The sequence below is a fragment of the Corvus hawaiiensis genome, chromosome 10 (assembly GCF_020740725.1).
Source record: "Corvus hawaiiensis isolate bCorHaw1 chromosome 10, bCorHaw1.pri.cur, whole genome shotgun sequence".
NCBI lineage: Eukaryota > Metazoa > Chordata > Aves > Passeriformes > Corvidae > Corvus > Corvus hawaiiensis.
Genome location: NC_063222.1, coordinates 28,211,373 through 28,226,695, shown reverse-complemented (window position 1 = coordinate 28,226,695; position 15,323 = coordinate 28,211,373). Strand labels below are relative to the sequence as shown.

The window sequence follows — 15,323 nt, the reverse complement described above, 5'->3', positions numbered from 1 at the left end:
AATATTCTAAAATATTCTAAAACTACATACTCCTGGAGTTTTTGATATTTTTGCCCCCGCTCCTAAACCCATTTCCAGAGATCAATAAAAAATTTAATCAGTAATCCGTGGAATTTTTAAGTCCTTTTTTTTTTAGCGTGTGTGTAGTGCAGATGATAATGGCACTGGGTCTATGTATAACACCAAACTCCTGAATTTCCTTGGAAGGTGTTTGGAGAAAAGAAATATCTGAATTTAAATATACACTGTTGGAGTAAAATTTGAAAGTGGAAAATATGAGTGGGTCTGTTTTGTGACTCCACCCGTGTTCTGCCAGTGGCTGTGTTCTCAGCCAGTGATGGTCGTAGTTCAGGACTCTCTGCACAGACCTGCTGCATTGTCACTGTCAATCAGTGCTTTAATGGCTTTGCATTAAACAAGCAGAATGTAGTGTTGGGGGGATCACACATCTGGAAGCATTTCCAGAGAGACAGACATGCCAGCAAACCATTAGGTGGAGCTCAGAACAGGTAAGATGGAGTGAAACACTTGCCAGAGTTGTCCTTGTGATCCCGATACACTTTTATGGTAATCAGAGAGACGCTGAGGAAGGAGAGCTGTCACAGCAGGCAGGGGAAGTCACTGAAAGTTCTTAGCCCTAATGCCTGGGTGACATCAGGACTTTAGCACACGGATGTGCTGTGGTTTTGAACAGGTAGGGTGTGATATGCTTTATCATTTGGGTGCTGGCTTTCTGTTTTCATTTGCTTTTGGAGCTGAATGGTGTGGTTTTGTGCTGTTGCAAATGTATTTGTCTCTTTTTATTTCCTTCTCCCTGTCTGTGTTCCAAAGTTTTTCTGACTTCCAGATACAATTGTAGTAACGCCCTGTGTTTAAAAAGACAGTGTTGGTAGGGAAACTTCTGAAATTCGTTATTCTGCTCTTAATGCAGATCGTCTGCCACTATTGCCTTTGTCTTATGGTACTTTATGAGTTGAGGTTGGGTTGCCTTGAAAACATGGTGCTTTGGCCCCTTAGAGCTGTGCTCCCCAGTTCAGGGTACCAGACATTTTTATGCAGGTGTGTCCATTTGATTTGCAGGAAATCTTCTAATGGCACCACATTGTACTGTGCAGTGAAGAATGACGAGTGGCAATAAAGCATTGTTGGATATGAGAGCAGTGTGCCTGTGTTTGCACAGCAGGCACAGGAGATTCGAGGGAGAGCAGAAGCAGAGAAGGTGCTGACTTCTTTCTGAGAGAAGAAAACTGAGCTTTGAAAGTTTTAGCCTTACCTTACCAGATTTGGAGCTGAGAAGAAATTAAACTGCCAAATTATGTGCAGCTTCTTAACCACATCTGGAATTTTCAAGACTTAGTTGTTGCTTGGCTCAAGCTCAACTTTTGGCCCTGGTGCAGAGTGCCTGATGGATGGTGCCTGTGCATTTGACATTTCAACTTCCAAAGCCACATAAAATGGTTTGGGTTGGGAGGGACCTTAAATATCTTCCAGTTCCATTCTCCTGCCATGGTCAGGGAGCCCACACATCCACATTACCAGTGCAGGCTCAGGTGTCACCTGCTGGGCAGGCTGCGGTGAGCACCTGGCAGGCCGGCCCTGCCCTGCCCTGCCCAGCCCCGGGGGGAGCCATTGCAGAGCCCCGGGAGGGTTGCGGAGCCCCGGCAGGGTTGCGGAGCCCCGGGAGCGCTGCCGAGGCTGCCGAGCCGCCCCACGGCCGCTGGATGTCGGCCGCTCCCCGCGCCCCCACGGATGTCACCACGTGCGGTCTGTTTGTCTTTTTTTGTCTCTAGTTTCCTTCCCCTTAATAAATTTCTGCTTTTCACTGGCAGAAGAGGCCATAAATCACGAGGCCGTGTACACCGTTTTCAGCTGGCAGCTCATGGAAGCTTGTAAGGATTTTCGTTTTGTAGATAGGATATCCACTACTAGGATGTCTGCCTACAGACATTGTTAGTGTTGTTAAAAATGGTCGTTGAAGGACAGCTGTCTGCTGCCTGTGTTTTGATGTGAGCCCAACTGAAGCATGTTTGGAACCTATTTCCTGTCTATTTTTCCTGTTTTAATGTCTTGATTTGAGCCTTAATCATGGATCACACGTGTTTTAGTGGTGGACTTAGCAGTGCCGTCTTAATGGCTTGATCTTAAAAGCCTTTTCCAGCCGTAATGATTCTGTGATTCTCTCCCAGCTGGCCCTTGTGTGGCAGGTTTCCATACAGGCAAGGGGCTCCCATCAGGCTGTCTGCAACCCAAAACCTAGCACTTAGTGTAGCTGACAGAGGCTGAGCTCTTTGTTCATGAAGTTTCAAATAATAATAGCAGTTGTTGAATTGTTTTGGTGGGAAGGTCTGATGGCCCATAAAGATGTAACATCACAATGAATGCAGTAACAGGGTTGCTGCCCAGTGAGTGTGGCAGTGTGCACAGAACAATGAAAGGACCTCCCATTTCTGGTTCTCTTTGACTTGTGTGGGTTCCTCAGGAGATTTGCCTGAGTAGGAGGGCTCAAAACCTATGATGTGTCATAAAGCAGTAAATTCACTTTCTTTTTAGATGGGATTGCAGAGAAAACTACTGATCTTATTTCTGGCCACAAGTATTTTCCGTCTGACATTTCCTTGACTCAAATAATCTCTTGTGCACAGCTCCAGAATGATTTTCACAGTGCTGATTTTTGTGACGGTGTAAATCCAGTAAACAGTCTGTATTGCTACCATACAGTTTTAAATTAGAATAAAGTTTTTACACTAGTCCAGACTTGGAACACCCATGACTCATCTGCAGCCCCAGTTAGCAAGGAGTCCTTGTGAGGGCAGGAGTTGATTTGGGCAGAAACAGAGTCCTCAGAAGGGTGAGCTGGAGAGTGCAATAGTGACTTTCTCATGTCTATAACAACTCTTCAGTGAGTTCACCTGTCATTTTCCTAGGGCTTAAACCCACTCAAATTTCACTGAACATTTGGACTACATGTATTTTATTATCTGTCATAGTCTGTCACAGGTACCACTATGGAAAGGAACTGAGAAAGAATAGCTTTTTTACCTCTTAATACTTTTTGGTTTTGAATGATTGGTGGGACTCTTGAACTTGTCAGTCTCCAGTGTAGCAAAATACATCTTGGTTAACTATAGCTTGAAATGCACCTCAGCAGTGGGGGATACCTGGTACATGCAGCTTGGTACCAGGATTTTCTAGCCAGTGTGCAGTAGTGACTGGAGGACAGAAGAGAGTGTTTGATTTTTAAGGACTGATGTTGAATTTCTTGAAATCACTATGTAGAATCCTGAAACTCCATGGATATTTATGCACTCAGGGTTCTGCTTTTAAAGCTTGGGGCTCTGCACTTGTATTTAGTCTTGCTTCTCGTGTTGTCTTTGAAGTCCATCTGAACTCTTATGATGCCAAGAGATGTTTTTCACTTTAGAGTGAAAAAGTCCTGTTTTGAATGTGGTTCTCACGAATGGGGCTTGTGACAAATGCAGAGAGTTGATATTTGTCTTTCTGGCATCACTTTTCTGGAAATGAAACAAACAAACAAAACTCCCCACCCCACTGTGGGAAAGGAGCTCTGACGGATCTTGAAGTCACGGAGCTTCGATTTAACATTTGTAACTATGTGAGAGACCCAAATCTGAGTGTGTTGGGCTGCTTGACAGGAAAGAGAGACAAGATGAGCAAAATAATACCTGGAGAATCAGTCTGTTTCCCCAAGTGCTGAGAAAATAGAGCATGTTCTGAGTAGTCTTGTAATAGTTTTAATAATGCAGTTAGCATTGCTTTGGTTGCTCAAATTGCTTAGTTACCTGTTCTTCCTTTTTTATTTTAGGAAATCCAGTGCCAGGTTCCTGCTCATCTAAAGGAGTTAAAGTACAAAATCTCTCTGGAATGAAAAAATTTGTTCTGTGACTTAAATAACTGATAGCGACCCTAAGAGGAACACACAACTTGCCTTTTCTTTTTAATCTAGACAACTTTTAAAGCAGGGTTAATGTTTTGTTGAACATGGTCTCATCTTCTAAAGAAATGTGCAGATGGTACTGTCTTTGGGCTGCTGTCAGGGCTGCTGTGTATGTGCAGCACTTGCCTTGGGCCCTGGTGGGCTGCAGTCAGGAGCGTTTTGTGTCCTGTACTTCACTCTGCACTGCCTGTTGCAGCACAGTTAGTTGGTTTTAACCTCCCAAGCTTTGAGGATAGTTTGTCCATAGAGTAGTACAGCCTGAGAGCTCTGGTGTGGCAGATATACAGATTTGTTTCCGAAGGTAATGAGCTGTCCTATCTCCAAGCTCCTCGGGAACAGAGGCGTGGAAATCTTTCCTTTTAATACGTTCCTGTGTTACTAATTGCGGAGCTTTTTTAAACCTAAACCCAAACCAACTCTTTTCTAATTTTCTTCACCCACCTTTGCTTCCAGTTATAAACAGGAGATAATGAAGCCTTTGGTTTTTTCTAGAAGGGTCTGACTGAGGCTTTCAGGAGGTTACAGTTATTTTGGATCATGGATAAATGACAGATGTTGGGAATGAGTTGTCTAAACTTGATCTCTTGCTTCAAAGGGGTGTGTGCTATGTATTGTAGATAATTTCTCCCATTTTATGTCACCTTGAAGTGTTTTTGTCACACTAGTACTTGTGGAAGTTTGGGAGTCTTGAGGGAGGATCTTGTCCATGGAGAGTTTCCCTCAAGCCCAGGGAGCTGCTGTTCTTGCATGCCCATACCCATGCTCTGCTTCAGTTCCTTGTGTCTTGTCTTCCCTACAAAACACTGTCATTTAGTAATGTGTGAACTGATCTTTTTGTTTTCCTGCCCCTGAAATTTTAAGAGTAAAAATGTGACCTTAATGCTGCTCTTTGAGGTAGCAGTTTGAGCCCCTCTGAAGCGTGCTCTGTGCTTGTTCAGACCAGCTGCAGATGCAAGACCCCAGCTAAGACAAATCTAAAGGCTGGTTATTCTGAGAGGTGCTGCTTGATGCATTCTGAGTGTGTGTGAGTAAATGTGGTGTTGGAAGAGAGGAAGCCCTGAGGTACAGCCTTTGTGACACAGGAAGCAGTGTGGCTCCATATTTGTTATCTCCAGTCAAAAGCAAAATAACATGTTTGATGGCCAGACCCCTCAGCTTTGCTTGTCTCAGCTGCTGCCAGGGCCCTGTGTTCCAGGAACCCAGTGTGTAGGAATGGCTCTGGTGGTCCCAACAAAAGTCTGCATCAGTTGAGAGCATCAGAGTCTTTTGAGTGTTTTGCATTGTCTTCAGAAATCGATAGCATCCATGGTTGTGTGGGTAGCTGACTGCATCTCACCACAGCAGTGGTGATGTCACCATGTTGCTTCATTTGGGTAAGAGAAAAGCATTTCCCCTCCTCCTCCATTCCCCCTGCCCTAGTTTTGTAGTATCTCTTGCTTACTGTTAAAGTGTATTTACAGGGAACCTCTCTGATGCACACGTGTGTGTACACAGCAGCCTCGTTCAGCACAAACTTATGTTCTGTTTTTCTGAGGGGTGTTGGGACAGCTGTGAAGCAGGAACTTTCATGCTCTCGGGTCTGTAATTCCCAATCACTTTGAGGAAAGTATTCGCTTGCTGAGGATGCCATGCTTGGCTCCAGCCCTTGTGATGGTCACTGCTCTGTGTAGCTTCCAGTGACCTTGGGGAAGGAAGGAAAATCACATCTCTTTAATTTGCAGGTTGGTATGTTGAAGTGTTCAGAGATGGTGCCCAGCTTGGGAGGGACGAGTGAGATCAGCTCAGGAGCACACAAGGAAAAAGTACTGGATATAAGCACATTACATCCCATTGCTGCTCTGTAAACACAGGGTTCTACAGACACATGGTGTTTCTTAAAAATGTCAGAAATAAAATGGAGCTCTTGGGGAGTTTTTCAGCCTTGGCTATCTGACAGATAATGCCTTTAGAGGTTGAGGGGGTGTTTTGTTTTGTTTATTGTAATGTGTCAGTGGGATGCGAGTCAGAGTCTGGAAACAGACAGAGGAGGTCTGGAAGAATGAGTGTACGGAGCACGTAAATCCCATGTGGTTAGTGGGCTGGGAGGCTCTGTGAGTACACTGTTCCTCTTGCTCACAAGGCACATCACCCTTCCCTGGTTTTGTGAAGCAACTTTATCATAAAGTAAAATTTTGATTTGAGTCTCAGCAGTTTGAAAACTGGGGATTTCCCTCTTTGGCTTCCAGCTTATGTTTCATGTGAAAATACTGCAAAGAAAGCAAACGTGTGCAGGTGACAGCAAATGTGTGCATTGAAAGACCAAACCCCAGCTCATTCAGCTTTTCTTCCTGCGGAGTGCTGGCTGCTGCAGGCTGTTGGGTCGGAGATCAGCTCGTGGGCTGTGTGGGTGAGCTGGTTTCTGTCTGTTCTGCCCTGCACAGGTAGCCCCAAACGACGAGGCCGTGGTGATGCTGCTCTGTGAGTGGGCCGTGAGCTGTAAGAGGTCTGGGAAGCACAGGGCCATGGCCGTGGCCAGGCTCCTGGAGAAGAGGCAAGCGGAAATTGAGGCAGAAGTAAGTTGTCTCTACTTCAGCACCGTGTGACAGTTTGATTAAAGAGGTAGATATTTCTAAGGAAGCCTCACTTTAATCTCATAACAAAAGGAGTGAGTTTGGCATTTGGAGGACTGGGGATCTTTGGCATCAATTTACAGTTTATAAATTCTAGAAAAGTTTAGCATGAAAAAGCCTTCTATTTAAAGTAAGAAATTGCAGCCTAACTCAGGAAGGTCTGTGTTAGCTGACTTATGTCTGTTAGAAAAAGTGTTCCACTTTTGTGAGCTGCTTGCCCAACTAGAGGAATGCCAGAGGAGCTGGAGTCCCTTACAGAGGGCTGTGGGTCTGGCCAGTGGGGTGTAGCTGTCACCTGATGGGGGACTCTGTGAAAGTTCCAAAGCCAAGATCCAATCTGAGGCAAAATTCAAGTGTAACTTTAAGTCTTGCATTCTGTAGAATTCCTTTGTTTTCAGGGGAAATGAGGTCCTGCAGAAGCAGGGTGCTGTAGTGCCATCTCTGATGTGAACTGTTGTCTGTTGTGGCAGAAGATCCCACTCCAGCTTGCCTAAGCTGCCACATCTGGAACTGCAGCAGCACCAGCTCTGCCCTGCAGTGGGGCTGGAGCAGGGCAGTGTCCCTGTGGCCCCTGGCACTGCCTCTGCCTCGCCCATCTGTGCCACCGGGAGTTCTGCTGGGCACTGTTTTCCTAGAAAAGGTCCCCAGCAAAGTAATGTGTGTTGTCTGTTCCACCTGGGTGTGGGACAGACAGGTGAGAGCACTCCCACAGCTGCAGAAAGACTTTGGCTTTCCCAAGCTTCTCTGCCTTGTCTGCCCTCACCACAAACCAGCTTAGGGGAATGGAGTCACTACATTGTTTCTGCCTCACTGCACCCAAATCCACCCAAAGCAGGGGGCTTTGCCCTGGTCATTGTTCAAACTGTAATTTACACAGACAAGAGAAGCTTCCTTTTTTATTCACAGTGGTCCTGGAAGTTCCTTTCCAGTCAGTGACCCAAAATAATTAAATAAAGCACCTTAGAAATAACCAAACTAGTTAATAGGAAAAGCCTGTCATTCTAGAGTGAGTCTGGATTTTATGCAGAGGTAAGAAACAGTCACATGTGTAGTGGCCTCAAATGCAAATGCTGGGGATATTGTGTGCATTTGGGTATAGAGACATGCTTTTTTATTTATTTAACTGTGCAGAAATGTGGTGAATCTGAAGTCCTAGATGAAAAGGAATCTCTGTCTTCAGCCTCCTTGACAGGTTCCAGTCTTCCTGTTTTCCAGAATGTCCTGCTACGGTTTTTGGATACACAAGCTCCCTCGTTATGTGAGTATGAACTAATTCCAGATATTCCAGAGTAGGTCAGAAACAGCTGGTAGGGTGCCTGGATGCTGAAGTTACTGGTTTGCTGTAGCAGGTGTTTCAGGTTCTGTATTGGCTCTATTTTCATATGGACATTTTTTGTTTTTAGATTTCTTGTCTTGCTATAGGATCCTTCTGTGGGTTTTGATTTTTTTTTTTCCCCACAAAAAGAAAATTTGCTTAAAATGTGTTTATTTCTGTTTAAGCTCAGTGAGATTTGGGGAAATTGCTTGCACTCTGTGCATATTTAACACCAAGCACTTGTCTCTTTCTGTCATCTCCATGTTCTCAGTGACTGACTTAGAAATGGCACGTGAGTGTTGCAGTCAAAAGCTGTTGGCTGACAGATAGTGGATTGAAAAAAGGACATTTTCTTTGTTCATTGAGGGCTGCTCCATGACGTATCTTGTCTGGAAAAACTTCCTGATAGCACCTGATAGCATTCTTCCTGGTTCTTCTTAAGTACTGTGGGTTAAGGCATCTTTTTTCCCTAATGGCCTTAAAATAAAAGGGATTTTAAGTGGTTTGAAACATGGTACTGAAAACTCTCAACATCTGAAAAAGAAGAAACTTCTTAAAAATGTGTTTCAGACTTAGAGGTATTGGCAGTGTTCTGTTTTTCTGTCAGTGGTGATCCTGGTTTTAATAAATCATCTATTTGTTTTAGTAAATTTTTTTTTACTAAACTATTTGTGTTAGTAAATTTTGTGTTTCTGCTGTGATTGCTTCGAATGGGGTACTGGCCTCTGTGGTCTGGGGAGCTCTGCAAGGCAGGGGAGGGAGAGAGCTGGGCATGTTTCTCGTGTTTGAAATGTCCTTTGGTGTTTGGGAGAGCTGGACAAGTTTTGGGGTGTTGTGTTGGTTTTAGTGTGGTTGAGCTTCTGAGTCTCCAAAAATGAAAAGCACCTAGGGGCTGTATTTGAGGGAGGGCAGCTCACCTGGGCTCAGGTGTGTGTTTTGGGATGCTCCTCCCCGCACCCCCAGCCTCACTCCTGAGGGGGTTTGGCGTGAGCAGGACCTGGGGCTGCAGCGACACGTTCTGACCCTGGCTGCTCACAGCTGCTGTGCTGCAGCCTACTGAGGATGCCTAAACACCAGCAGTGTTACATGCTGGGCTAATTCGAACTCTAAAGCCTGATTTCCTTTTAAGTAAATGGTGATGATTTGGGTTTGGTAGTTCTTTCGTTGTGCAATAGATTTGGTGTGGTATAAAGCTATTTTCTGTTAATCTCAATGTTGCAAGTCCTTCTGTGGCAAAGAACAAGTCAATTTAAATACAGCTGTGACAGATGAAAACTTAATAACATTTTATATGTTGTCTTTCTCTTGGCTTTGTTTGGTGCTAGCAAAGTAACATGCATTTATATTAATAATTGTTTTCTTAGTATGTGTGAGCATCTCTAATTGGTAAACTACATTGTGCTGTCAAACTTAAATGAATATATTGCTTTTACATCTTGGAGGCCTGGCATGCAGCTCCCAAGTTCTCTGCAAATATTTTATAAAGTTTTCTGTTATGATTGCAAAACTGATGTAGGTAAGACAGTAATTTGGGAGGAAGGGCTAGCTGTTGGGTGGCCTGTTACAATTCAAAGCTTCAGTTTAATTTTTCTTCACACAAGGAATGTCCTTGGCCCTCATCCTCCTTCAGTTTAATTTTCAGATGTGTTTGAACATTGTACTTGACAGCTGAGCCCCTGTCCCTAGCTGGGGCAGGTGGGTATGGGTGGGATGCTCTGGAACCCGCTGAGGTCTGTCCCATGTCTGAAACTGACAGGACCGTGCAGCTTAGATGGGGAATGGTTTGTTCTTTGGAGACAAGGAGAAACCTATGCAGATTCCCAAGATGTTTTTAGTAGGTCTTGAAAATTACCATGCTATTGGATAGTTCAAAACTACCATGCAATTTGGATAGTTCAAACCCAAATATTTACAAGCTGAAACGGCAGTTTAACTATTTTGTTTTCTTTTTTTGGGTAGCTGACCCAAGCAGTGACCTTGAGAAGACAGAATTTGTGAATTTGGTGCTGCTTTTCTCAGAATTCACTCGGCATGATGTTTTCTCTCATGATGCCTACATGTGCACTTTAATATCTCGCGGGGACTTGTCCACCACTGCAGCTCCCAGACCACGCTCCCCTAATGGGGCAGCTGTGGGTGAACACTATTCTAAGGATCCTGATGTGAAACTGGAGGTAACACTTCATGCTATTCCCCTGTTTGCTGTTCTGCTTTGTGAAACGTGGGTTTTCACCGAAGCATCAGTATTTCAGATACGAGATACTGGGGGGTTTAATCTCTGTCTCCTTGTCTTTTTCTCTTTGAGAAGTCTGAAAGGGATTCATTAGCTTAGTTTCTATGTAAATATTGCTGTTTTGGTGTAGATGTACTGAACTGGCAGCTGCCTGGGGATCTGAGTAACACGGGACAAACAGAAAGGCACAGCTTTGAAAGAGTTGGAGTGCTTGGGCTTACCTGTCATCAGTTAAATTGATCTTCAGTAAAATATGACTGATACTTGCTTTTCTCTCTGACAATTATTAGGATCATGGTATTATGGAACATGTGAGCATTGATTCAGGAACCGCTGGTATTTTTGATGATGTAGACAAGAGTGACTTTAAGGCAGATTTTAGTTCAGAATTTCCAGTATGTTTGCCTTTGATTCTCTGCATGCCTGTGATGCTTTTGGTGCCTGTGGCTGCTGTTGCCATTTCCACTGAATGTCCCTCTGTGCTCCAGCATCACCTTGCTCCTTCCATCCACAGCCAGTGGCCTTTGGCATCCAGTCCCCGCTGTCTCTGTGTCAGTGTATTGCCTCATCACTCTGCATCCCTGCTGTGGGACAGTGCTGCCCCTCTGTGCTGCCCTGCTTGTCCCCCTGCACACTCACACACACTCCTGTCCCTGCTCCCCATCCTGCCCCCGGCCCCAGTGTATTGAGCATTTAGTGTTACAGCAAAGCACGAATAAATGTGCAGAGCTCCCCACTTGTTTGACATTGAGGACCCCCACTGATGCCATCTGCTTCTCAAGTGATAGTTTTATGCTTTGACTGTGTTTCCTCCTCTTTTCCCTTTCTATTTTGCATGACTCTTGAATCTCCTGTTTCTTCCTTTGGATTTCTCCTTGTTCTTCATGGACTCCTGTGCCCACACCTATCACGTGCAGGATGTTGGGACTCTGTTTCTGCCTGATATCTGTCATGTTGGTGGTTTCAAGCACGTCCATGCCTGCCTACAGTGTCTCTTGTCAACTCCCACTTTGCCCTTCTCATTTTATTTCCCTCAGTCACTGGAACAGCTCATTGTGGTTTCTATGTCACAGCAGCATGAGTGTGGAGATTCCTTAGAATCTGAATACATTTTCCCAGACTAAATATCTCTAGGTTAAAACTTGTCTAATAACCACAGAGATATGCACAGAGATTTAATTTGTATATGTATCTTAAATCTCAGGCTTACTGTGACTGCCCTTGCTTTGTCCATCTTTGAAAAACCTCAGATGTTTAACAAATGACTGTGAGCAAGAACAAATCCTATCTCTGGCTGCAGCTGCTGGATTTCAGAAACTGGAGGTTACACTTAACTCAAACCTTTGCTTTACATGTCTCAGACCTTTTCTCCGATGCCTGGGGAGTCTTGTGAGAGCGTGAACCCTTCCTTTGGCAGAAGAATCTCAGTCACCAGTGAGAAGTCAGCGAAGAGGGACAGGCTGAGAGAACTGATTTTCCCATCCAATTATGACCTCCTTCGGCACCTGCAGTATGCCACACACTTCCCCATACCCCTGGTGAGTGACCAGTGCCACCCCTCCCCCCTGCCCCTGGTGAGTGACTGGTGCTTGTGCACCTCGTGGTACTGCCTGACTTGGAGGTAATTGTAAATTGGATTATTAATAAACCTAGTTGCTGTTGTATAAATTTATATGAAAAGAGATCAAACAAAGAGAACATGCTGGATACTTACACTTCTTATCTTCATTTTACAATTCACTTAAATTTTCTGCAATAACATGCTGTTAGCTTTTCTCATATTCATTGAGGCAGCAGCAAGGAGAGACAGTGGAACTTGGCAAGAACAAGAAGTTTATTTATGAAGCCTGCAGGTGTGCTGTAAGCAGATACAATAATTTTCAGTGCTGTTTAAAATCCCTTTCTGGAGTAAATAATGCCTTCTAAAATTCTTTATGGTTAATCTTGTCCAATCAGCTTTGCAGCTGGAGAACTGCTGTTAAATAATTTCTTCACTTGATAGCACCAAGTCATTTAATATAGTAAATGCACAATATTTAACTTAGTAAAGGTGAGTTCAGGTGTCTGCCATGAACAATTCCGAGGTACAGTTGAGTCTGGCCATGTATTCTTACGCGTTGCTGGTCCCGGTGGGTCACCGCTGTTCACGGAGCTGTTTGTGAAAGGCATCCCTGAAGGCTGTGTGTGCTCAGGGCTGCTGTGTGAGCGTGCCACACAGCGATGGGTGTTCACTGATGGGGTGTTCTCCTCCTGCTTGGGCTCACGACTCTTCAGGAGCGTTGTCGGCTGTGGTGCCCACGTCTGCAGTCACCCAGCAGCTGTTGGTGCTGCAGGTGGGCTCGTGTGCTTTGCAGTCAGGGCTGCACATCTGCTGTTCGCTGCTGTGCTGCACCTCCGCGTCCGTGAGGGCCTTTGTCTCCTTGGGGGCTGCAAACGTCTCCGTGAATTTCAGTCTGAACGATTTGGAAAGGTGGTAATAGAGAATGGGGTCAAAGCAGAGGTTTGAGACTGCAAACAGCAAGGTAGACTCCTTGGCTTTGAAGAGAGCCCGTTTGAGGGGGCAGCTGGTTATGGTGTTGCTCTGGCTCAGCGTGTAGGGGATGCGCACGGCGTGGTAGGGCACGAAGCAGAGCAGGTACCCGGCCGTCACCAGCAGGATGTGGGTCAGCGCCTTCTTCACTCTGCTGTAACTCTCACTGTACTTGTGGCGGTAGAGCTGTCTAACAATGAGAAAATTGGAAATCAGTATCACAGCCGAGAAATTCAGGAATATTGCTGTGCAGATGAAATTAGTGAACACATGCCAGTCTCTCCCAAATTTTGTTTTGAAATCAATGCAGCCTATGCCAGGTCTTTCTTCAATGTGTTTTATGGGAATAGCCATGTTAGGTACAGTTATGAGGAGAACCATGATCCATACGACTGCAGACAACGTCTTGGCAAACCCAGGCTCCTGAATGCGGTAGATCTTAGAGCTGTGCATCAGCTGGAGGCAGCGATCCATGCTCACAAATCCCAAAAATATGATTGATAAATACATGTTCAGGTAGATGAAGCAGGCCGTGACTTGGCAGTGGAATATTCTCAGATTCCAGGACGCAATTCCTAGGTCCACAGTAATCTTCACGGGCAATGTCAAAGTCAACAAGAAATCTGCAGTGAGGAGATTGATTAAGTAGATGCTCATACACTTCTGTTTCTTATCTTTCTGCGTGAATGCCCACAGTGCAAAACAGCTTCCAATAATTCCCGTAAGAAAAACCAAGTAGTAAAAATAGGTAAAAGGTTCCATTTCTTCATAGAGATGACATTCAGAAATGTTGCTTGACATCGTAAACTCCTTGTGTGAGTTGGCTTTTCTGACAGGAGGTATCAAGGACCTACAAAAAGAACCAAGAGGACATCAATGGCATCAACCTTTCCTGAGCAACAGTGGTAATTCTCTTAGAATTTTGTTTGATTAATTCTAAGAAAAAAATACCATTAGGAAGAAATATTTTTCTCTCTCTTTGTGCTGTTTTCCAAATATTCTGGAGGGCTTTGTTCTCATGCTGGAAGAATTAGGAATGTATTAGGATTTTTTTCTGAAAGCATAGAGCCTTCTGAGCAGCATTTCCACTACAGGAGCTTTTCTGACAGTGTTTGGTTCAACACCCTCCTCCAGCAAAAATGCTAGAGAAAAAGGTTTGAATCTATTTAAGCATCTGATTAATAATGATCATACTAAAACATCGTAAGTTTTGAAGGATTGAAACTATGCCTAAAAAAAAGTAGTATTTGTAGCATCCCCGTTCTGTAAAAATGTGCTGGGAATTCTGAGGGAGTGCCTTGTCCAGCCAATAAACAGATCTGTCAGATGGCTGGGCAAATGGTCCTGATCACTCCTAAGGTTTGCAAGCTGCTCTCCATTCGCACTTGAACAGAGAATGAATTAATTGTATATTTTTATGAAACCTTTAGAAAAAGCACATTTTGAAAGAAGCAGATAATAAATAATTTTGCTCACTCTCTTTGTAGGCTTCAGTAGAAAAGTAAAGTAGAAAATTTTTGTCCTATTTTAACTAAATATGCAGCTCCAAGACTGAGGGGATTTTGTTTGTTTGCTGCACTGTGTCAGTCTGCTACAGAGAATGGCTGTGGGAAAGGCTGTTCCTTTGAATTTCCTGGAACTAACACGTTTATGTCTTGAGTGGCGTCAGACTGCAACACTTCCATTTCTGTATATCGTACCTAATTTTTACATCCAATATAAGAGAACTACTGCACATGTCATTTCATCTGTAAAATTGTATCCAGATTTGCACAGTTTTTAAAGCAAAATGATTGCAGATCCTCCAGTGGTTTAAAATGTTGGAGAAAGCAGTTTGTTCCTTGCAGTTGGCTCTCTGCAGGTGTGTCTCGTCCTGAGAGCGGGGCTGACCTGGGCCTTGGTGCTGCTGGTGGTCTGTGGCGTTGGCGTTTCCTGCGCCGTGGCGCGGTGCAGCCTGCCTTGTCCCCATCCTCCGCAGGCGAGCAGTACCCGGCAAACCCAGCCCTGGAGGGCTGTGACCAGGTGACGCTGGCCACTGGCACAGCCAGGGGTGGCTTGCCAAAAGCTGAGCCCGACCTCCGGAGCGTTTGGCAGTCGGATTTCGGGCTGTGCGTTTAGGGAGATCTAAATAGGCTGTGACAGACAGAGAGTGAGATCACGTACCTGTCCTTGTGGCCTGGGGTCTTCTGAGCATTGGTCTGCAAAGCTCTGATGTCCCTCAGCGACTGCTCTCCCAAGCCGGTGATGCGTGACCTTCTGCCCAGGCTGTGGTTTTCAAATGAGCTGATTGACGCAGTTAAACTCAGCGTTCAAACAGCTAAATCACGTGGAAGTTACCCAAAAGAGTGGTGGCAGAAAGAAATAAGTGCTCACAGAACAGCCCGGAGCCGTCTCTTTCCTGTTGCTGGGGGAGAGGCAGGCGGGGGGCTGTAAGTGTATGACATCAGCGGCTGCTTCTTTGCTTTTGTTTTCATAAGTCTGAAACTGTTTCCCTCCTTCCCTGCATATATCTCACATTTAAAATCTGTCTGGAATTGGGATTTTGCAATGTAGTTGGTCCTCATTCATTTTAACACTCCTGCATGAAATCCTAGGTTCTGGGAATCTCAGGGTGTTTGTTTTAGAGTTACACCTTAGCTGGCAGATTTGAGGGCACCTAGGGATTCTGCTGATTGCAATGA

At 44.8% G+C, this 15,323-nt stretch overlaps 2 protein-coding genes across 3 annotated transcripts in view; one reads left to right on the top strand and one right to left on the bottom strand.

Moving 5' to 3' along the window:
• MED12L (mediator complex subunit 12L) overlaps nt 1-15,323 on the top strand; it is a 102,201-nt gene that overhangs the window by 16,492 nt on the left and 70,386 nt on the right. The window contains exons 11-15 of the mRNA XM_048314678.1: nt 6,376-6,507; nt 7,696-7,822; nt 9,839-10,053; nt 10,403-10,507; nt 11,474-11,650. Of these exons, the coding sequence (XP_048170635.1) occupies nt 6,376-6,507; nt 7,696-7,822; nt 9,839-10,053; nt 10,403-10,507; nt 11,474-11,650 (756 nt within the window). The remainder of the gene's footprint in view (nt 1-6,375; nt 6,508-7,695; nt 7,823-9,838; nt 10,054-10,402; nt 10,508-11,473; nt 11,651-15,323) is intronic.
• GPR171 (G protein-coupled receptor 171) lies at nt 11,925-15,288 on the bottom strand. 2 transcript variants are annotated; one of them, XM_048313924.1, is made up of 2 exons: nt 14,806-15,288; nt 11,925-13,492 (listed from the first exon to the last, which is right to left on the bottom strand). In XM_048313924.1, exon 2 carries the CDS (start codon nt 13,441-13,443, stop codon nt 12,373-12,375), a length of 1,071 nt encoding a protein of 356 aa, XP_048169881.1. In that variant the 5' UTR covers nt 13,444-13,492; nt 14,806-15,288; the 3' UTR covers nt 11,925-12,372. The 2 variants fall into 2 exon arrangements, with proteins under 2 accessions (XP_048169881.1, XP_048169882.1); XM_048313925.1 differs by lacking the exon at nt 14,806-15,288 and adding an exon at nt 14,119-14,794.

What these genes read in the sequence shown, in the direction of transcription:
- GPR171 (XM_048313924.1), bottom strand. Translation starts at nt 13,443, where the DNA reads ATGTCAAGCAACATTTCTGAATGTCATCTCTATGAAGAAATGGAACCT.